Source organism: Barbus barbus (genome assembly GCF_936440315.1).
Source record: "Barbus barbus genome assembly, chromosome: 37".
Lineage (NCBI taxonomy): Eukaryota > Metazoa > Chordata > Actinopteri > Cypriniformes > Cyprinidae > Barbus > Barbus barbus.
Genome location: NC_136715.1, coordinates 16,300,073 through 16,323,933, shown reverse-complemented (window position 1 = coordinate 16,323,933; position 23,861 = coordinate 16,300,073). Strand labels below are relative to the sequence as shown.

The 23,861-nt window shown below is 37.9% G+C and overlaps 2 protein-coding genes across 7 annotated transcripts in view; one reads left to right on the top strand and one right to left on the bottom strand.

Moving 5' to 3' along the window:
- LOC306857275 (transmembrane and coiled-coil domains protein 1-like) overlaps nt 1-21,324 on the top strand; it is a 38,085-nt gene extending 16,761 nt beyond the window's left edge. For all 6 annotated transcript variants that reach the window (XM_079397135.1, XM_079397133.1, XM_079397131.1 and 3 more), the window contains 4 exons: nt 10,080-10,511; nt 15,680-16,176; nt 16,366-16,501; nt 20,175-21,324. In XM_079397135.1, the coding sequence (XP_079253261.1) occupies nt 10,080-10,511; nt 15,680-16,176; nt 16,366-16,501; nt 20,175-20,489 (1,380 nt within the window). In that variant the 3' untranslated portion in view covers nt 20,490-21,324. The remainder of the gene's footprint in view (nt 1-10,079; nt 10,512-15,679; nt 16,177-16,365; nt 16,502-20,174) is intronic.
- Nucleotides 21,325-22,845: 1,521 nt separating this feature from the next.
- On the bottom strand, nt 22,846-23,861 carry mustn1b (musculoskeletal, embryonic nuclear protein 1b; the record flags this gene model as incomplete). The annotated part of the gene is made up of 3 exons (XM_079395979.1): nt 22,846-22,952; nt 23,626-23,746; nt 23,853-23,861. The coding sequence occupies 3 exons, from the start codon at nt 23,859-23,861 to the stop codon at nt 22,846-22,848; spliced, it is 237 nt and encodes a 78-aa protein (XP_079252105.1).

Sequence of the window (23,861 nt, the reverse complement as noted above, 5' to 3'; positions counted from 1 at the left end):
ACTGAACATCTACGTATACAGTTTCAGGAGTGACAAATGCGAGGGTAAATAATTATGTGTGTGAATCCACTAAATTGTTGCGCCAGTCATTGCTATGATTGACAGTGATAACTGTAGCAAATGACAGAACGAACTATGACAAACTGATGTCAAAAATAGACCTGTGCATTAAGTGATGCAGAGTAACATAACTACAGCATTAACAAGTCTGTGTTGGCTGAATATATTAAGGATAGTTAAAGTCCGTGTAAAATGATATTAAAATGTGTTCTGAGTCTGTCACACAACAGAAAAATGTGTTATTAATCACCCAGCCAAATTTGAATGATAAAGAAAAACGCCAAGTAACTAAAATAAGTTATCAAAATCTTTGAAAAATAAGCGGGACTCTGCTCTCAAACGCTGGGGGCGTGTCCGGTGTCGGCGCTGAAACCACGCCCATGACCACACGCCCAGCGCCCATCTCTCTCAACTGTCAAAACCTGAAATATAAATTCTCATAAATTGTATTCTTTGCCAATATATTGAACCATCTCTTTATGTTTTTCTAACCCCTTAAAATAGAGTCCAGATATCAGAAAAGTTTCAGTCTATAAACCTGTTTTATAATTTAAATGAGGGAAATACACATGCGTTACGGACGTGACAAAAAAGTGTCTTTTTTGTCACGTCCGTAACGCATGTGTATTTCCCTCACTCCCTCTTGTGAGTTTCTGGGAGACAACATATTTGGTAGACTTTCTGCGAATTACAATGCATAAACCAGAAGCAACAATATCTGCAGAATGGAGAACGGTTGGCCATTTATAAAACCTAAAATATCAATTTTGTTTAAGTTTTCGTTTTTGTGTGTCAGAGGAAAAATCAATGTTACGGACGTGACCGTTCTGAAAGCGGAATTTATCCAACTATGGAAACACGTATAAAATGCTTTAAAAACTTTAACGGAGACGTCTAGAGGGTGTTTAGTAAGGCTGCCCCCCACTAAAGATTTTTCTAGTTAACTATAGTAGTTCTTTTAAGCCATTATTTCACTAATCGCACATTTATATTAAATCAATAGGCCTATAATCCAATGAGCTTCAATATATTCCGCTCAAGCACACGCGTAAAGTTTTCCACAAAGCACAGGCAAAAGTAGATTAAATTAATGATTATTAATGTATAGAAAAATTAGACATTTTAATTATTTATCAATAAACTAATGTTTTCTTGTCGGCTGCAAGATGAAATTCACAGTGCTGACTCGTCTCCATAGTAGCCTACTGGACGTGCCTTTAGAGAGAAATGTAACCTTCATACAGATGACATAATCAGGGAGTATTTCATTTTGTTTTTAATTGGTTTGTTTAACAGTATACATTTCAAACTATAGCTATGTTTCTCTTGTAGCCTATGTGAGAGAGTTTTGGTTCTTTTTTGAGACGTGCTCCAGTTCAGTGACGGACGGCAAAAAGCCTATCCTATTTGTTTTCATTATTTACAAAATTAAGTTTTTTTGTCATTATAAATTTACATAAATTCAGTTTCGAACTGATTTCTGAAAAAATGCAAGTGATCGCGCGAGCACCTTGCTGTCATGCATGCGCAGATGCAGTTCAAACCTGCAAATTGAAGGCTACATTTGACATTTTAAAATGATCTAACGGGCCGATGTCGCTCCTATTCGTTGATCATTAGTTGCTGTTGATCAAGATAACGCCGATGTCGAAGTCATAAACTTGTTTTAATGGCTCTCATAAACTTGTTTTAATAAATCGCTTATGCATTAATTAAAGGTACAAAACAGGTTGTTAAATATGCTGAATATATTGTTCAAATATTTATAAAATGTGAAACTGTAGCTAATCTTATTCGCAGTCTAGCATTTTGCATCTGCATAACATAGTGAATTATTTCAACATGCAATGATACAAAATAAAACCAAACAAGATTTGTAATGAAGAAAAAAATATTTAGACAAATAAGAATGATGTAGCCCAAATATCTTGAGCATGCGCGTGCCGAACACGCAAAATCTTGCTCTCTGCATGAATTCTATGCAGATAGCGACACAAGTTTGTTTGAAACACATAAATAAGATTTAATGTTCATTGTTAATATTATTATGAAATCATATGACATCGGAGGGGAAGTCGTGGCCTAATGGTTAGAGAGTCGGACTCGTAATTCAAAGGTTGCGGGTTCGAGTCTCGGGCCGGCAGGGATTGTAGGTGGGGGGTAGGGCTGCACGATATTGGAAAAATATGCGATATGCGATATTGTTGTTGAATATTGCGATGACGATATTTCTTGCGATATAACATTTCCCTAGATAAATGCTATTTTTATTAGCTTTTTTTTTTATCATTTATATATGTAATGATCATACTAAAATAAACAGGATATTCTTCAGATCTAATTAAATCTAATTCAGGCTAAAAAAAAAAAAACTGTCAAGGAAGGTGCAAACATTTAGACTTTAAAACACTATGAATGATTGAAAACCTGGGCAGATATTCTGATTTCTGGTTTTGTGTTACCATAGACCTGCAAACAAAAATCGCATTACTCTCAAACATTACTTTTTATTCACATGTAACCATGCAATCATCAAGAGCATCTTAAAACAAGAGCATCTTTTAAACAAAATATTTCCTTGCCTTGACTGTTTTTTAAAATAAAAATAAATATTAAACAAATTAAATAAAAAATAAGTGTGAAGGGCTTAAATAAATTGGTATGTAGTGGAAAGACTAACATCTTGTCAACATCCACATACATAAAATAATTATTAACATGCAAGCATTATTAACATGTAAACATTATTAACATGTAAACATTGTTATAACATGTAAACAATGCAATGCCAAATGTTTATTCCAGGTTTTTTGCCAGGAAAACTAGCATATTGACTTTGGTAGGTTTTAAACATGTGCGTTGGCACGTCACAACATTTCCTGATGTACTAAAAAGTCTCTCTGAAGGTGAACTACTTGCTGGTATACAGAGATACTTCCTGGCTAGTTTACTCAGGTTTTGAAAGTTGACCTGATGGACTTGCCACCAAGTGAGAGGGTCCATCTCACTGTCTATGGTGGGAGACATCATGTAGTTGTTTAATTCAACTTCCACAGTGTGCGATGGTTCCATAGATGACGGAGCTGGGGATGTCTTGAAGAAACTGCCCAGGGATTTTTTGGCCTTCTTTAGGGTGACATCTGATGGACCCATGCCCTGGTGATCTTGATTACTTAGGAACTGCTCCTAAAATAGAGTAATAAAGTAAATATTGTAAACAAATCTAGTTATAGTGCATTACTTTGTCACTTACTACTGTCATATTAACATTTACCTGTGGCACAGTTGCTTCAATTTCAGACATCACCCTGGCTCTGATGTCTGACACCTTGTCAGAGCTGATGTAGTTGGCTTTGAATCTGGGGTCCATAAAGCAGGTCATGTCCAGAAGTTCTTGAGTTGCAGGGATGTCATACTTGGTGTTCATGTACTCTAGAATCTTCCTCTTTATGGACTTTGTTAAGTCACTGTCTTCTTCTTTTGCAGCAAGAATTGAGGTCTTCATCAAGTGAAGTACAGGTTTCACATATGAAACACTTACGTAACTTTCACCTGATAGAGCATCTGTAAATTCTTGCAGAGGCTGCAATGCCTGGTTTATGGACTCAAGTACATCAAGGTCCTGCCAAGTAGGAACTAAATGTCTTGACTTTTTGTCTGCTGACAGAACGTCGCTTATGGCCCGCTGCTGCTCTAGAACTCTCTGAATCATTCTCTGCCTCGAACCCCACCTTGTAGGGCATTCTGTGATGAGGGAGTGCTCCGGGAGGTTGTGCTCTTTTTGTGCTTTTTTCAGTGCCATCTTCCCCTTCCAGGTGTGGGAGAAATGTCCCACTATTTTTTTGCAGAGACCAACAGCTCGAGTAATGCGCTCATCACCTTTAACAGCATTTTCTGAAGAGTTAAGAACAAAACAAGGACATACAGGGTGAAATAACACTGCAATATTATAATTACAATTTTATATAACAGCATTTGAGATAGAAAACTGTCAGCTACAATTTACTAGCCTCTGTGGAATATATTTAATATAATAATGTAAATAAACACATTATCTTAAATATTACAATATCCAAAATCATGTCTAGTCTACATGCAACTATACAAACAAAACAACTGAACATTTTTTTTCAGTTATTATTGCAAATATAAACATTCAACACTCACCGATGGCCAGATGCAAGCGGTGTCCAAAGCATTGTAGCCTGACCCAATTATTAAGTTCGGTAGCCTTCACCACATTGGCGCCGTTGTCCGTTGTAATGGACACTTGATTTTCCTCTTTTAATTTCCAGCTGGCTAAAACGTCCCGCAGTCCGTGGGCTATGTTTTCACTGGTGTGGGATTCAGGGAAATACACAACACCCAGACAGCGTGTTTTTAATTCAAAGTCTTGAGTAAGAAAGTGAACGGTATAGCTCATGTAAGGCTCAGTCGTACGACTCGACCACAGGTCAGTGGTGCTAGCGTAGAAGTCCACTTGGTGGAGCTCGGAGCTCACTGTCTTCACACAAGTGTCATACATCTGTGGAATTGCGACGTGAGAAAAAAAATTTCTCGATGGCAGCTGATATCTTCGGTCCAATTTGTTAATTAGACCCACAAAGCCTTCTTTGCTCACAGTGTTAACAGGCATCATGTCTTTAGCTAAAAAGCGTGTGATAGCATCTGTTATTTCCTTGTGGCGTTTCGACGTTTTTCCGTAAGGCGTTGCATTTGTAAAACTTTGATCAATGGTTGTCTGTACGACTCCCTTATTGTTACTTGGCTTTTCGTTAGCCGTTTTGGTAGATTTGGCCTTACATTTTCGGAAGTCTTCATATAGCTCCCTGTGGTTGTGTTCCAGATGACTGTGGAGATTCGTTGTATTTCCTCTCGACGTGACCACAGTTTTTCGGCACGACTTACACAGTACCTGCATTTGTGACACGTCGTCTTTCTTGAAGCCAAAATACTGCCATATTTCAGACGTACAGTTCTTTTTAGGCACAAGTTCTTCGCTGCTGTCACTTTCCTCGCTTGTCTCTACTCCCGCCATATTTTCCACTTTCTGCTCTGAGCCACTAGATTCACCTTTGGGCCCGGTCTAGCCAATAACATATAGCACCTACTTGGGAGGCGGGTATAAACATGGTAAAGCCCCTTCTGATTGGTCAAATTTGGACAACCTATGCATGCAACAAATGCTTGGCACATAAAATTAATTTTAATTATCGCAACTCTCTGCGATACGGATATCGCATATACTATTATCGCGATAACGATAATTTTGCGATATATCGTGCAGCCCTAGTGGGGGGAGTGAATGTCCTGCACTCTCTCCACCCTCAATACCACGACTGAGGTGCCCTTGAGCAAGGCACCGAACCCCCAACTGCTCCCCGGGCGCCGCAGCATAAATGGCTGCCCACTGCTCCGGGTGTGTGTTCAAGGTGTGTGTGTGTTCACTGCTGTGTCTGTGCACGTTGGATGGGTTAAATACAGAGCACGAATTCCGAGTATGGGTTACCATACTTGGCAGTATGTCACTTCACTTCACTTAAAATAGTTTTGGCGATTTTTCCTTCAGTCCGCCTGTGCATTTCTGACCCAAACAGCAAAGCACTGTAAATATCCACAATTTTCTCGTTAAATATGCAATTTCTGAAATGTCCACCCCTCATATGTGGTGGATAAACATAGCGATTTCCTTAAAATTTCTATTAAAGCACGTTAATGCAGTAAAATACAGACCTAAACGCACAACTTAAACATGGTTTTGTTCTTTTGGTAAAAACTTTATCTTTTCATGGTAAGGTTGACATTTGCATGGAATTGCTGAGGTGCCTTCATGCAAAAACGCTGCCTGCAAAGTCATTGCCTGAAAGGGCAGCGAGGCAACTCGCCAACTGCCAAGGCTTTCAGACAAAGCCTTTGTTTTCCATTTAAAAGTATTTCTTTGAGTTTCCTGTATAATTATAGCTGAATTTAAATAATCTTCTTAAACATCTTAAAAATTATTTAATAAAAAATATTCAACAGAAAATATAACTTGAATTATATTCATTTGTTAAAAAGACTTCTAAATTATTTTAAGTAAATATTAAATAATGTAAAATTCATACATTTGAAATGAGGAATTTTTAAATTCTAAATGTTAATATAAAAATAATAATTTAGATACTTCTGCCCTGACCAAGCATACAGACAATAAATCCTTGATGTTGAGTTTTACAAATTATTTCCACATGCCTTACACATACTAGCAATCATTTTGGAAGGGGAAAGGAAGGGAAACATGATCGGTTTTCAATAGGCAGTGATAGTAGGTTGTTTGAACGTGAGGGGAAGTTAGATTTGAATTTAACAGCAATCTGGGCAGATGGCAATCTGTTGCCCGCTGCGTGTGTCTGAAAGAAGCCTCCAGGATGGATGGATGAGTTGACAGCATTCACAGGTCAGGAAGCTTGTGTGGCAGGTCACTATGTTCTTAAGCCCTACTATATTTAGCCAGGTCTTTGGATGCACTTCAGTTCAGAGCACTTCTGTTGCCAGCATTGAGCATAAATTGAGCATAAATCATAGCCTTTGTGCTTTTTGTCCAACCAGGATTTGGGATCAGGGTAACTGTTTGCTTTCCTGTATCCTCAAGGATACAGTCAAGGTTGAGTTTGCTCTTTCATGACAGGTGCAGCAACTTTATTTAGAACCGCAGTTTGGATAGTTGCAAAACCAGTTACTCTTCTGCTTAGCCTTTCCCCATTACTAGATGCTTTTTCCTGCTGCTCACTCAAAATAGCATTCAGAATTCATTTACCTGGAGCAATGTTGTCCAAGACTACTGTATAAAGTCTCTCGAGGGTAATTATGCTTACATAGTACTATGCTTTTAAGCATGCCTTTTTCAACAGCTAAGCATTTCTACCAGATAGACTAAAGGGTCTGGGTGACTGCCAAAGTGATTCAACTCACCTGTTGCTGGAGAACTTAGCGGCACCATCCAGAACATTCCTCTCTCAGGGGAGTGTCCAAACATAAGCCCTCTCGTTTATTTCAGACCACTGTTTTAGCCTGGCTAGGTCAGTAAATGGAGTTTATGATGATTTTAGCTGGGTATGGTGTGATGTTTTTTTGTTTGCAAGTTGAAAAATACAGCAATTTGGCTAGTCCATCGGCTAGCCCCTATCTGTGATTACAGTTTAGTTTTTACAGTTTAGTTTTGTTGTCAGTGAAACTTGAGGTCAGCGTATTTCGTCACAGAGTTAGCTCATCTATGTAAGAGGCTTTAACACCTTTGTTAATCAAACAGATCTGCGCTTCTCAGATAAATGGAGAGAAAATCCTCTGATGGCCAGTTAGGTGTGAAAAAGCATCAAAAGTCAGCTGTATTGTCTCTACAGGCATTGTCTGGGTCTTATCAAATGGGCTGTATGCCACGTTATCAGTTCACCTAGTTTTCCTAAATGTGTGTCCTCATCGACCCATGTGTCTTATTGCAATAGGGGAACTTAAAATTTGCAGTAAACACCTGATTGTATTGGCAATAATTCCTTTTTTCATGGTCGAACAATGCTGGTGGGGCTTTTAGCCAGTTTATAATGACTCGTCGATGCTTAGATCATCTGTAGCTCTTTATCTACAATCAGTGAAGGCCATATCACTGATAATCTGGTTTCAACTCATCTGTCAATGGGTGGAGGGACAGAGTTCATTGCATTGCAAGGTTGTGCTAAAGATTTAACTAGATCAAATCTTACTTATAAACAGTATATCAATCATACAAAAAGGTAGAAACATTTAACAAATGTTACATTCTTTCCTTAATGCTGGTTTCCTTGTCATCTTCCTTAGTTGATGAAGTGGTGCAGTCTGCCATTTTTATTTTTATTTTTTTTTATCAGTGAATGTTCTGCATTATCTCAGAATTTGAGGGCTATGTCATAGTACAGAGGTCCAAACTGTCAACGTCATCGGAGACTGGTATAGTCATTCACATAGTTCCAATGTGGCATATCTTTCAAGATGGACTGCACTGAAAGTGAACCATCGTTAATGGTAATTTATTTCAGTTTTTTCTATTGTTGTAGGAAAATAGAGTGCAAAATTATTTTGCAATTAGTGCAATTATTTTAATTTAAGTTAATAATTTATGTCACTAACGTTCCTAAGGCTGGGTCACGGTCATGGTTGAATACATTGCAGGGAGTAACAATAACACAATTGGATCAAATGAAACTTTGTGTCACTCTTGTTCAGTACAAGAAATGTACTTATTTTGACAACCTTCTTCTTTATTTGGTAAACTGTAGTAAATTATTAGAGATGCACTGATGTTAAAATTATGACCTATAATTATTTTCATGTTTCAATGAGTTCAGTGGGTTGATATTAAAATTCTATTTTGCCTATATTAAAAAGAAAATGCTAAAAACTAAAATCCGTTTAAATGCTACTCGTCAAATTAAGCATTAAGTCATTATAATGTACAGTATTAAAAAATATTTTTTTCTTAAAAAATAAGATTTTTTCTTAAAGGTTATAATTAATGGCATTTTTAAACATTGCTTTAAAATATTACCTTTGCAATCATCTAGCACTCACTTGAAGTTAATTTTAAATAAATAGTGGGAGAAAAATGGGGGATGAGTATTCAGAAATAAAAATCTAATAATGGCTGATAGTGATTAAATGACAAATATCTTTAATATCGATAAACGATATGACACTAAAAACGATATTGTGCATTCCTAGAAAAGATTGACACAACGATTTAAACTAGAGTATCTCCAAATAAAGAAATGCTTCAATGGCATGTTTTTTTCTTTTCCTATTTTCCAAATCAAAGGTCATCACTAGGACTGTGTATTGGCAAGAATCTGGCGATACGATATGTATCACGATACCGGGGTTGCGATACGATATTGCGATACTGTAAGCAAGCCGATAAATTGGGATATTTCTTATTTTAGGAATAGGATATATTTTTAGGAAACCTGTCATTAAGAACACTACCATATGCAAACCTTAACAAAAAATAAATAGGCTAAATAAAAATTGTTTAACCAGAACACACTGGGATCTACATTTGTAATAATCAGTCCCTGTAACATTCAACGTTATTGAACCACTTTTTGTGCAGTACGAGTAAAGGGGGGGAAATCCAAGTGCTTGCAGGATTCTTTAGTTAAATGTATGTATAAAATATATTTGATAAAAAGACCATATCTATTTTTAGACCCTACTTTAAAGGTTCACATTTTAAGTTTACAATTGTGATATACAATGTCATAATATTTTGATCTGAACAAAAAATTACACCTGCTTAATATCAATGAAAAATAAAGAGCTTGCAGGATTCCTAAAGAAAACAAAACAATTGTAAAACAATAAAATAAATACAGATGTTAAACATTCTCAGAATCTTTCAACTTGGATTTCACAGGTTTTACAGTTTGTATTTATGTTCCACATGGAATCGCCGAGACTGCAACGCGAGCACCGCCCCAATTGCACAAAACGCCCCCAACACGAGAGAAAGCTGCAGCCACACGGCGACCCTACCGCCCGTCGCGCCCCGCGGCAGTCGGCGGAACCAAGGCGGACATTGATACAAAAGCCCAAATGATGCCACACTTCAGCTTTGTACACCGAAACGGGAACTGGAACAATCCTATCATCCTCCATTACTGACAGCGAACTATAGTAACACTAATATTAGTGGTGTGCCCTGATGCTAGTATTTCCTGTCACTGTTTAAGTTCAGAGATGAAGCCTGCCATCTAGCGGTAGGGATATGAACTCAAAACGAAACAACTTCCATGAATCTTGTGTTTTTTTAAAAATATTGATATTCCGTTTTTGAGAATCGATACAGTATCGCCAAACAAAATATTGCGATACTCACGTGTATCGATATTTTCTTACACCCCTAGTCATCACGGGCCAACTGTGGGCATATCTGATCTAAATTATCAATGCAGTGACATGAACTTTATATGATTTTATCTGCACAGCACTAAATCTCTCTCTTCTCTTTGCAGCAAGATCGTTTGGATGTGTCGGGCCCTGCCGTGTCTCCCAATGCTCTGTCAAACAGCACAGACGGCGGTCAGTACGGTGTGGATTCAGTGGATGGAACTCCAGACCCTCAGCGCACCAAGCAGGCCATCGCTCAGCTACAGCAGAAGATCCTCAAACTCACAGAGCAGATCAAAATCGAACAAACGGCAAGAGACGACAATGTAGCTGAATACCTGAAGCTGGCTAACAATGCAGACAAACAGCAGAGCGCTCGCATCAAGCAAGTGTTCGAGAAAAAGAACCAGAAGTCTGCGCAGACCATCCAGCAGCTGCAGAGGAAGCTAGAGCATTACCACCGCAAGCTCAGAGAAGTGGAACACAATGGAATACCACGCCAACCCAAAGATGTCCTGCGGGACATGCACCAGGGTTTGAAGGATGTGGGTGCCAAGGTAAACTGTCTACTTTCTTTACATTTTGGTACATTGAAGGTTGTGTGTGTTTGGAGTAGATGTGTGGTGATCTAAAATATTTTCATTCAAACTGGAGTTTTTAAATTAAGCCCTGTTCAGCCTGCATGATTTTAGCTGATTTTGCCATGATCTGCTTGACGCAGGATGTCGTGGGGATTCGTAAACGACAATGGGCGTCGGGACGCACGATTCAATCATTTCATCTCGTGTAGTGTGTCATAGTGCATGACACCTCTGTGATGCTTCACGTCAACACAGAAAGACTAGCATGTTTAATTTTTTTTTTTTTTCTGTCGTACATGACAAGTTCCATCACATCTGTGACACTGCCCAATAGGAGCACAGAAGTGCCTTGTACAAGCTTTCAAACAAGTTGAAACGAAAGAGAGAATGGTATCGGTATTGCTAGGTGTAATTTTATAATGGAGGAAATGTTCGTGGAGCTACGGTAACGATACTCCAGCATTTATGATGAGGGACTACCGCGACAAAGTGAAAAAAGATCAAATAAAAAGTATTATACCTCAGTTCTCTTTGACAGTCCATATCATCCTCTTCATGCAATCCAGATGTGTGTCCATTGTCAGGTTTTCTTTCTTTTTTGGGCTTTTCTGCTGACAAGACAGGGCAAAACAAGCTGTTTACTAGCCATTGTTTGTTTACGCTCATAGCACCTTCTGTCTTGTCCAATGACAGCACGTTCGTCGTTAATGACGGCATGCGATGAATCGCATAATCTGAGACAGTGACTGTCGTAACCGACAAAACAAAACTGTGACACTCTAGTCTGAACGGGGCTTTAATCGTATGACAAATGCAGTGTAGACCATTCATGCACTTTGTCAACAAGGCACGTTTGGATCTTTACAGTGATTTAATAAAATGTTGGATTTTAATTGATGGAACCACAAAAATCATGGTATTGTGTCACCAGCTTATACTGCCTACTAAAGACAGGAATACACTACATTACTTTTGCCCAAATTTCAGCCCTGTTTTTCAGTCTGGACAAGCCAACACTAGTTGCTGAAAGCAAGGGTCAGTCTGCAGATTTTGGGCAGTTAGATTTGACAGATTTCACATAAAAGTGGGTAGTATATGATGGACTCAGACTCCAATTTCTTTTAGTTTCAAACATGTTTGGTATTTTGAGCTGATTTTAGAACACTTTTTTTTTTTTTCCTCATGCGTATCCTAGCAACAAGGCACATTTTCTTTGAGAGTTTGTGGTGTTTGGAACAATATGAAAGTCTGGTAGTGTGTGATCCTCAGTGGTTTAGTGTATCATGACCAAAGTCAGCAATTGTATGATGCCTAATGTTTTAAAATCTTTTCCGGATTTGAAAAAGTTGTGTAGTGTTTTCCAGCCTCAAGGCAGTATCCTAACGTAAATAGAACATCACTAGTGACTGATTTTAAAATGCTTTATATAAGTAGCAATTGCACATGCTATGGCAGCCAACAAATGTAGAAATTGCAATATGCATATTGCAAGGCTTGCCATTAGAGCCCTGCGCGGGACTGTTTTCTTAAAAATGCACCCGCTCCTGCTGAATTTCTGACCAGGACCGCCCGTTCCCGCAACCTGCGTGTTCCAATCCCGCCCGTACCCGCAAAGTTTGTGTCTACTCCCGCGGACATTCTCTCAGAGCTTGTAAAAAATGTTGGCTACACAAATACTAATATTCGTTCAACTTAACATCCAGAATAGCAGGCTTTAAACATGATTGCATTTAAATAATATGAAGTAATGCTAAATCAAAGCACCACACTAGGGATGGGTGATATATCGCATCTGGTTGCATGCGCATCTTGTCAGTAAAGCCGGTTCCTTGATTAGCGCTAAATCTCCATCACCTGTTTTCAAATGGAGCGGCATTTAATACACAGAGCCGTAGTTCACTGACAAGCTACGCAATATCGCTTTCATTATTGCAGATATATCGCCTTCGACAATGAACGCAAATTGCGTAGCTTGTCAGTGAACTACGGCTCCGTGTCTTAAATGCCGCTCCATTTGAAAACAGGTGATGGAGATTTAGCGCTAATCAAGGAACCGGCTTTACTGACGAGATGCGCATGCATATCGCATGCGATATATCGCCCATCCCTACACCACACCTGACAAAAACATTGGGTATTTTTTTACGGAGTGTCTATTTACACTAAGTGCAAATAGCCCGACTTGTTGGCAAAGGCTATTTACACTAATTCCGCCCACTAACTTGTGATTGGGTTAGTCAACACTGAAAAAAGACGCTCGTTCAACATCAGTTTCAGTGGCGTAGATGGTAGAGCACGTACTTTTTGACGCGATCGACCCAAGTTCGAGCCTGCCTTTTACCGAACTCTTTTTCTCCCTTTTCAAATCTCATATCGCATCAGAAAGGCATTTATTTTCAATAAAAATTAAGTAAATAATTAAAAAGTTAAAAATAAATGTAACTGGTAGGGTTAGGGTAGGTGTAGGGAGGGCTTTTCTGCTGGAGGTCCTGGACATCTTGTTTAGATACATGGCATCATGGATTCTATCAAATACCAACAGATAAAAAAATCAATAAGTGACTGCCTGTGTTAGAAATCTTAGAATGGGCCATGTTTGGATCTTCCAACCGTACAATAATCCAAACACAAACCTCAAAGACAACACAAAAATGGGTCACTGAGCACAAAAAAAAAACAAAGCTTCTGCTATGGCCATTTCAGTCCTCTGACCTGAACCCTATAGAAAAAGAGTGGAGTGAACTGAAGAGGAGAAGCACCAACATTGAGCTGGGAATCTGAAGGATCTGACGAGATTCTGTATGAAGGAATGGTCTCTGATCTCTTATCAGGTGTTCTCCAGACTCTTCAGGCATTATAGGAGAAAACTCAGAGCTGTTACTCTGGGAAAAGGACGTTGCAATAATTGGAGCAAATAATTGTGGCCAACATGAACTAGAGAAAGCATTTCTTACACAATGAGATTTTCCCCCCACTTTCAGTTGTTTTACTTCAATGATAGGTTTGAATTTTATGAATTTTTGGAATGAAAGATAAAAAAGATAAACAATGCAGATTTATTTTTCACAGCCACCTTTGCTCATATTTATCAAGAGTGCCAATATTAGTGGAGGGCACTGTATGTGTGAAGGTACTATTGACATGGAGGCATATATTAGGATTGTACTGGGATATATAATGCTATCAAGATGATGTAATTCATGGAAAGTCCATGATTATTTGATCAAGACAATGCCAGCTCTCATTCTGCATGTGCTATAACAGTGTGGTTTCGTAGACACAGAGTGAATGTGTTAGACTGGCCTATCTGCAGTCCAGATCTTGCTCCAATTGAAAATGTATGACCAGACATGAAAAGGAGAATCAAACAACAACGATCACAGACTGCTGAGCTTCTGAAGTCTTATATCAAGCGAGACTGGACAAAAATTTAGTTTGAAAAACTTTAACAATTATCCTCAATTCCCAAACAATGAAACATTGTAATTAAAAGGAAAGTTGATGTGACACTGTTAAACGTGCCTCTTTCCCAGCTTTTTTGTAGTGTTTCAGCCATCAATATCAAAAGTTCTTCATATTTACAAAATACATTTACATTGGCCAGTGAAAACTTTGGAAATCTTTTCAACTTTTGTCAATTAAATAAATGTTAAAGAGAATTGACAAATCACAGATTCTTGATTTTATTGCATTTTACAAAATGTCTCTACAACGCTGTTTGCACCGTGCCCTTCTGTCTCCTGATCTTAGTATAGGAGATTATGATCCGCACTCACGAGAACAGTTTTCTTATATATATACATTCAATGGGCCTAATTCTTGAAACATTCGTAAATGTATGAATAAATTCGGAGTAATTTGCGCGTAAAACGGACCTTCCCGAAAACTCTCCTCCAGATTCACAAACGCTTCGTACACATCAGATTTGATAGTAAAATATGTGTATGTTAATGAATTCCAATCATTCGCAAATAGGGCGCTCGTGTACGCTCATTCAGAATCAGCATGATCCCCGCCTATGAATTACAGATACACAAATTGCGTGTCCAGGAACACAGTGGAATATTCTGGTCTACTTTCTCAGGTTTGGCTCCAGTATATTGCAAAAAAAAAAAAAAGACTAATAGGCCATATGCCTAACAATAAATATTCAATAACATGTGTCCACCAAAGCGTTTTTAGCCCGCTGAAAAATTTCAATGTGCAATATCCATAGCAGTAACGTATTACTAGTATCTCATTTTGAAGAATATTACTGAATATAAAAATGCAATAACCAGCAATATTCTCTATTGTTGTTCAGTTGTTGTACAAGTAGGATAATTGGTCGGTGTAGTATTTATTAAAGCGTAATTTTCATGAATAGTAATTTTCATGAATTCAAAAGTTTACTTCAGAACGGCTTTATGAAGGATTTACACAAATGATGATCAGCAATGAATGTAAAATAAAACGTAAAAAGAAAACTGTTCTCGTGAGTGCAGATCATAATCTATACTATTTTACAAAACGTCCCAACTTCTCTGGAATTGGGGTTGTATATAAAACAATCATTATTGATCCTTGTCTATGGCCTGAGACGCTGTGAAATCTATGGCCTGAGACCCTGTGACCCTACATGCTGTAGGGTGAGCAGTTTGGAAAAAGTATGGATGGAGGGAATTTTTTATGATACTTTATGATATTGAATGACCATTCATGGTCCACCATCTTGAATGGATTTTCTTGAGCTTTCTCTGTCACATTACATTATGGTATCCTTCTATGAGAAGAATTCAGTGTAGCCTTTTGTAGTGTTGCTGCCTACCTTTCAGAACAGCCTGCGTGTTGGAAGCGTGCCTATGGTGCCTTAAAATGCTGACTGGGTAGGCGGCTTACTAGCATTTGGAACAGAGCTTTATCACTCTTTATATGTATCACTCTTACCCTGTTAGTGAATTTCCTTTGTTTTTGTTTTTTTTCAGGCACATTTGACCAGATTTTAGTCATAAAATAAAAGCAAATTTTGCATATTTGCAACTACTTTTTGTCTCTTTGTGCAACTTCGGGTGACAATGATTTTCATATCACCCACCCACAAAGCCCATCCAGATACAACTTGGTGTCACTGCTAAATGTATTTGACTAAATAATTTGTTTCTCAGGTAACCGGTGGCCTCTCTAGTATCTCTCAGGCAACTCACTCCGCCGCGGGAGCAGTTGTGTCCAAACCTCGCGAGTTTGCCTCTCTCATTCGCAACAAGTTTGGAAGTGCAGACAACATCTCTGCTCTGAAAGACTCTCTGGATGAACCACAAGGGCCTGATGAGCCTGTAACAAGTACACGGACAGCAGGCGCTAGGACCCCAGGACCTGGGCAGCTGCAGTCCAGCCCAAAATATGGCAGTGAGGACGACTGCTCCAGCGCTACGTCAGGGTCAGCAGGAGCAAATAGCACCACGGGGGCTCCCGGAGGCCCTCCGAGCTCAAAGGGTAATACACTGGAGCATGGCCAGAGCTCAGGCTTTGATGCACTGCTACACGAAATCCAGGAACTGAAGGACAACCAGAGTCGACTAGAAGAATCCTTTGAAAACCTGAAGAGTCACTATCAGAGAGACTACACAGAAATCATGCAGGCCCTGCAAGAGGAGAGATACAGGTACATGTTACTATAGAAACTGATTCTGCTGGCACTGCTGTGGTCTGTGTAGGTTTGTACAGATATTGAAGGTTTCACAGTCAAAACAGCATGCTTGTTGAGAAGGCACTGGAGAGAGGATGATGATTTTCTAGTTGTCTGGCCTTTTATTTTTGCTATTTTATCTCATTTTATATGTTCATGTGTTAGGTGTGAACGTCTAGAGGAGCAGTTGAATGATTTAACAGAATTGCATCAAAATGAGATTCACATCTTGAAGCAGGAGCTGGCCAGCATGGAGGAGAAAATTGCTTACCAGTCTAATGAACGAGCCAGAGACATACAGGTGCTCATGTCCAACATCACTGTTATTTTGTTATCTTTTAGATACTATTATAGTATATATTATATAATTTTTATATTTTCAGTTCTCATTTTAATTTTCTCATTTTTAAAGAAGAGCACGATTTCTAGTGAGAGGGATAAAATAATTTATAACACAATCCCTTAAACCTGTGGGCCAAAATTTTTTTTCATTTTATTTACTGATTTTCACTGATGAATTTAAAAAAAACTAAAAAGTTTGCTCAGTCTTAAAAATTGTGATGGACCCTTTTCACAAGACTGCGATGACACATTTAATGGTCATCTTCAGCATCATAAATCTTCGAGAAAAAAAAATTATATTTAGATTTTTTTTTTATGTTTGTACATTTATAACACTATACTTTGTAATATATCACCTTTGCATCAAGTAAAAAATAAAAACACTAATGCAAGGGTGTTTGCAACGTCTATGAGAAGGATGGTAAATTTGACATCGTTCTCTGTTCTGACTGCCTTTATCAGCCTCTCTTATTTTTTTTGTCTTTTTTAAAAGTCATGAAAACGCTGTTGTGGAGTTTTTCTTTTGATATTTGAGCAAGTGGGAATTAAAAAAAAATATTTGTTGTACTGTCCCATTCACTGCTCTTGACGTTAACCCAACTATAGCCCTATTCAGATGGTAATTGTTTCTCAGGGGGGCGTAAGTGATTTTCACCATTTACAGGGGGTAGTCTGTGATTTAATTGCCGTCCGAATCCAGAATGTTGGTGTTTTTCTCTCACCATCCGCGTAAAAATCCCTGGCCAAATTACCTACTCTTTTTTTGACAAACACCAAGGTCATGTGGTAATTTAATTGCCGTCCGAATCCACATCTCTTGAGTTTACCAGAAGAAATTGATTCAAAATTCAGTGTTTAAATCCTTTTTGAGCACTCCCGAACACCGTACGGTAACTGTTGTAATTTGCATACATATTTATTTCTGAAATGCTAGAAAGTTTTTAAAAGAACAATACTTCATAACTGCTCCACAGCGACTGAGAGCAGAAAGAGAAGAAAATCACGTAAACATTCGCAATGGGTCTTTATTATGGCAGCAGCAGGTATGCAATACAAGTTTAAAATGTGTATTATAAACAGATATATACATAACTATAGCGCATCTATTTTCCTATTTTTAAACAGGAGATTTAAATAATCAAATAATAAATAGGATTATATATTATAAAATATGCTTGGAATAAGAAGAATACATTTTACATAAGTATTTTTAAATACATTTTAATAATAATAATAAATTTGTAAATAAAATTCTTTTTTTTTTTTTTTTTTTACAGACATCCATATGAGAAACAATTAGTGTCCGAATCGGGCTTATGACAACTTCCGCTGCTGAGAAACATGGAAATGTGAAAAGGGTCCATTATTCAAAGATATTTTAACTTTTTTTTTTTAATTATTTTTAATAATAATTTTTTTTTTTATTTATTTTTTTTTTTTGCCAATCATATTTTGGGTATATGAACTTTTAAGTGAAACAGGATAATGTTAATGCTGAGTTTTCTAATGGGAAAGAACATTAGCTGTAATCATAAAGCTATTTTGTATCGATCTGGTGGAAAACATTGTCTTCTAATTCAGTTTTCATAATGCAATCCATATGCGACTCACTCAGAGTCCTCTTTGAGGGCTTATTCTTAAAGGTCCCATGGCATGAAAATTTCACTTTGAGGTTTTTTAACATTAATATGAGTTCCTTTAGCCTGACTTTGGTCCCCCAGTGGATAGAAATGGCGATAGGTGTAAACCGAGCTCTGGGTATGCTTTGAGAAAATGAAAGCTCAGATGGCCCAATCTGGAATCTTCCCCTTATGCCGTCATACGGGGAAAGGTTACCTCCCCTTTCTCTGCTTTGCCAGCCCATGAGAAAATGAGCTACGCCTGTGCGAGGTGAGCGTAATATTTTTTTTCCTCGAGAGACATCATGGCTTGCAAACGAGCGAAGCATTGTTTTTTTGGCACTTCAGATCCGTTCTACTCTATGAACTGTCACATACTGTTATACAGCTGAATGCCCATTAAAGCTGTTCACATTTACATATTTTCTGTTGTCATACATAAAACAAGTATAGTTAGTAAACACGACCCATTAATAATACGTTAACCCTGAATCACTCTCACTATACTCCTTAAATCCTGATTTATAATCGCAACATCGTCTGATAAAATCAATATACATCTAACTTACACTAAAAAGCCATATGCAGTGGTTTTGGCTATATTACTGTTTTGCGTCTGAGTAATAAACTGTGCATATTAACAGACAAATTACGTTCATATTTAAGTCCAAACAGCCAGTAAGCGACAAGTGCTTGTAAACGCTGTTTTGTAAATGATTTATTGATGAGTCTGCTGCTTCTCTGCCGCTCGCTGCTCAAAACAGATGCCGAGAGAGGTGACACTGCTCACAGGGCAGTACTGGAGACATCTTCCAATTGAATCATAGCTAAGGTTTTTTTTTTATTTATTTTTTTTTTTTAAGTCGCTAGGTTTGTACGCGTTATGGGGAAAAAGCCACCTAAAGGGTCTAAAAGTGACTAAATATTGTTCTAAAGTCGCGCTCGTGTGTGTGAGACACAGGAGCTGATGGCAGCGGGCGGTGGATATTGTTGCGGTCCGCCTGGGTAAAGTCTGTGTGTGGGAAACACTGACCGTATCCAGACACAATATTTTAAACTATCCATTCGGAGACGTCCTGCTGTAGCCGCTGGGTTGCAACTTCTTCATCCGGTGCTTCTCCATCCGCATCAGATTCTGGGTCAAACTGAAAAGCTTGAAGGACTGCGTGTCTACAAGCCATTGCGATACATCCACTGTCAACATTAGCGCATGGTACCGTGGCTGCAAGCTGCAGGCCACACCCACCATCCACCTTGCCTCGCCTCTCTCCTCATCATTAGCATTTAAAGCTACAGACACAGAAATGGCACGTCCTAAGGAAAGCTCATTGTGGGACTGGCTTGTAGTGGCTGAAATTCTGCACCAAGGCTGAATTTCGGGAACAAGACTTCAGATACAGTACTAGGGACCACTTAGGCATCCAAAAAACAGCATGTCATGGGACCTTTAATGATATGATGCAGCTAAAATGTACATGTTCTAATCTGTTACCCTTTATTAGCATTTACGTCTTACATTATCTGAAATGGAAGTTTTGGATCATCTGCATTTGCTCCATGTTGTTTCTCTCAAAGGGATATCTTAGCTGTCAGTAGCAGCTGTTACCCTTTGCTTATTTACTATGGTAAAATGAATGAATATAATGAATTTGTTAACATATCCACACAAAATAAATAACCACCAATACGTCTGAAAGAAAAACATTCTAGAGCTAATCGGCGCAAACAATTACGACATATTTATTCCAAGCATGTTTCTTAACTGCAGATTTGACGAAAAAATGGCGTTAAGACGTTTTAGTTTTGATTAGAATGCATCACAAAAGTTCAGATATTTCAGCACAATGAAAGCTCAAATCAGATCCAAAAACTTTGCATACTCGTATGATTGTAACTCCATGCAGCTCCCATACTAGTCTCCATTTGAGATTAATAACTTAAGGTGTGTTGTTTTGTCAGAGATTGTGACAAGGCGGCTTTACTCGTAACATGATTCTCTCTCCCTTCCTGTAGGAGGCGCTAGAGGCCTGTCAAACACGCATCTCTAAGATGGAGCTTCAACAGCAGCAACAGCAAGTGGTTCAGTTGGAAGGTTTGGAAAATGCCACTGCACGCACTTTACTCGGCAAATTCATCAACGTGCTGCTGGCCGTCATGGCGGTGCTCCTAGTATTCGTCTCGACGGTCGCAAACTGTGTAGTTCCGCTGATGAAAACACGTAGCCGTACGCTTTCCACATTGCTCCTTGTGGTAATCTTGGCTTTTCTGTGGCGGAATTGGGAAACCATGTCGCAGTACCTGGACCGGTTTCTGCTGCACCCCAGATGACCTGCAGGGGCACTATGGTTGTTGTTTCATGAAGGGACTGGATGGTGGGAACTTTGATTCAAAGATGGAGACTAACACTGCCTCAGTTGCACTTAGTATGAAGGGATGCGGCACAAGAGTGGAGGACACGGACAAATCCTACAACCTCTTTTTCTAATTTCTTTCCACCGAAGGAGTGAATTTGTTTACATTTTGATCTTTTTCCGTCTACATAAATTGTATTGCTGAGTTTCCTTTTATTTGTTGTTGGAAATGATGCAAGTCGTGTTGTTCATTGTTCTTGTAATTATCGTTAGGATGTACATTTATGCAATTTCCTGAGTGTTGCATTGCATTAAATTGACTGGAGTGGTTTTAACATGCACTGGATGGAGATCTTTCTCCTCCTTTTTAATACCATAGCAACCGCTCTTTTCCCTCCTAACTTTTTAATTTCTCTCAGTCTCTTCTTCTGTCGTCTTGCTGTTCCTCTTAAGTGCATCTCTAACTCAATTCATTTCTTGTGCTCATCGCTTCACTTTTCCCACTCGAAACCATTTGCTGCTGTTTGGACTTCACTGCAGTTGTTGCTGAATGAAGGAAAAGATGGATTCGTTGGAGAGGAGGCATCTGGAGTTCGATCGAATGGGCTGAGGAACCCGAGTCAGCCCCATGCCCTCAAAGAGGCACAGTCCCCTTGTGTATGAACAGAACGAACATACTTGAAGAGCTAGAAATGCTCAAAGACTCTCAGTGCTTCCGTACTGTTTCTTATAGCGACAACGAAATAGTCCTTTTTAGTTTTATTTTTTAATTTTTAAAATGAAATGAATAAACATGCTGTTTTAAAAATGCTAAATCGTGTGATTGAATATTTGTTATAATGCACCCAGAATGCAGCAATTTTTTTGGATCAGGTTTATCATGCATTTCACATAATCAGCCTCTTTTGGTTTTAGTAATGTTTATTTAGCGAAGTTCCCTTTTTGATATACAACGCTTTTGTTATAAAGCTGAAAAGTGTATTCGTGCATTTTCTGGTCAGACAGGAAGGTACAGATGTCCAGTTCCTGACAATATGAAACTACTTTTCTTAACATTTTCTTGTGGCATGTAGGTAGCATCTTTAATCTTTTTGAAAGATAATTTGTAAAAGACTTTGGTCTGCTATTGTGCAGCAAGTAGTGTCATCTAGTTTATCTTTTTATAAATTTAGTTAAATCGGACCCATTTTGAAAATCTAATCACAAAGTAGCTTATTGGAGGTCTGCTTACATCTCTGTATTAATATTGGGCACCATCTGCTGAACAGGATGTATCATATTGTACAGTATGCTTTGATTTTTTTTTATAAAAACTATACTGCAGATAAACAATATATATATATATATATATATATATATATCAGTATTTGCAATAACAATTCATAGTTTCTTTTTTTCATTGTTTTAGTTGTTGCTTAGATTTTAGATTTTGCAGTTATGTGGTTTGGCACATTCAGACAGTTCAGCTTTTTTTTTTTGTTTTTTTTTTTTTAAAGCAAAATAATTGAGGTAATTTGTTGGTTTAATAATTTATAAATAAATCCTAGATTGTCAAATTCAGTGAATGTGCAACAAAGTTTGCAGGCCATCTGATATTTCACGAGTTCACACTTACATATAATAAACTGAGTAAAGGTTATGCGTATTTGGCGTGCTGTCTGGGGAGAGGGGTCCGAGCTCGGCATTTAGCCAGGACCCAGAGCGTTTTTATTTATCCAAGTCATAAAATACCTGACAAATTAATTTACAGATGGACTTCAGGTCTTTTTGTCACTTAATCAGCTGATTGCAATATCCCTGACAGAATTACCATGCAACTTCATGCAGTTGTGGGAGTTGCTTCACTGGTGACGTTAAAACTGTCTGAGGGATGTACTAAACCGCTATCCATTTAGAATTTCAACCCAAACTTAACAAGGAAATCTTAGATGACTACATCCTTTAATGAGCGCCTATTTCCATTTGTACTCCACCCTCCTTCCTCAAATTTGCACAAGCAACAATTTCATTACATCGCTAATGTAATATTTGTTCACATGGTTTGAAACGACAGACTTGTTTGTATGCGGCATGACAGAGAAATCATACTTGGTGACTCAGAGACACTTTTAGCAATTTTTTAATATAGAAAACATGACACTATAAACAAGTTTTTTTTTTTAAGTGCAACATGTTTGGCATCAACAAACGGTATAAAAAAACACAGTAATACTTACAAACGTGACATGATTATCCAAATTACAGTTGATTAATTCATGATGTGGATGCCAAGAGTACTCTGTGTGCTCACGGACATACATTTAAAACCCAGAGTCCATTTGTCCATTCTGCACTCATTTGCCAAACACACTTCCTGATGGAGGCTTGGGTTTCTCAAGCACTGTCTCGCCTCCAGATCGTACTCCACTGAAAACAGATGGTGCCACCTTCCCCATACGTTCTACACAACAGACAAAAACACAAGTCTGATTTCAGGGATTTTTGCAGGTGAAAACTTTTTTTCCCGCTTGAATTAAGCGTATTTTTTTCTGAACCCATTGGCAGATATTTGTTCTTATTTGAATCATAAATGTAAACAATAAACTCGCTTAATTTTGATTAATTTCTTAATATTTCTCAGAAATATTAAGAACATTTGCACTGGAAAAACACAAGACAAAAATCCTGAGGAAGAACATCACTTTTTGCAGTGTGATCAAAAAGTAGAGTAAAAGTTAGGCTTATATAGTTAGGCTTTGTCATTATATTTACAATACTGACTTATGTTCTCTTTCATTTATTCCTTAATTTTCATTACTTGGTCTTAAAAGGGTCTTTAGAAAGACTTAAATTGAAAATAAATTGAAAAACCTACAGGGACCCTGATCATTCATTATATACAATACTATCCTATAGCATAACTGTACATTACTATTATCATTGTATTAAAACAATATACCATAGAAGTTTTCTTAAGTCTTCTAATCTTTGTATTATGATCAAAATGATATGAAAAAAATGTAAAAGTTGCAAAAGGTATTACATTTTTAAACATCATTTTCAACAGGACAATCCCTGTTCTAATCTAAACTATAATAGCTAATCTATTTACGGTCCAAACAAGACAAATTTACCACACTCCACCATGACCTCGTATGTTTTGCTCTTGACCTCTCCCTTCAGCCCCAGTTTACTGCGGGCTCCTTTCAGGTCCTCCTCCTTTACAACTGGCCTCTTCTTCTTCTTAACCTCTGGCTATATCAAAAGAGAAATGTCAACAGTAGTTAGCACTTATATTGTTACACATACTTTTTGCAATACAGATTTCTAATCTGCTTACTGAATAGATATATCTTCATACCTGAGACAT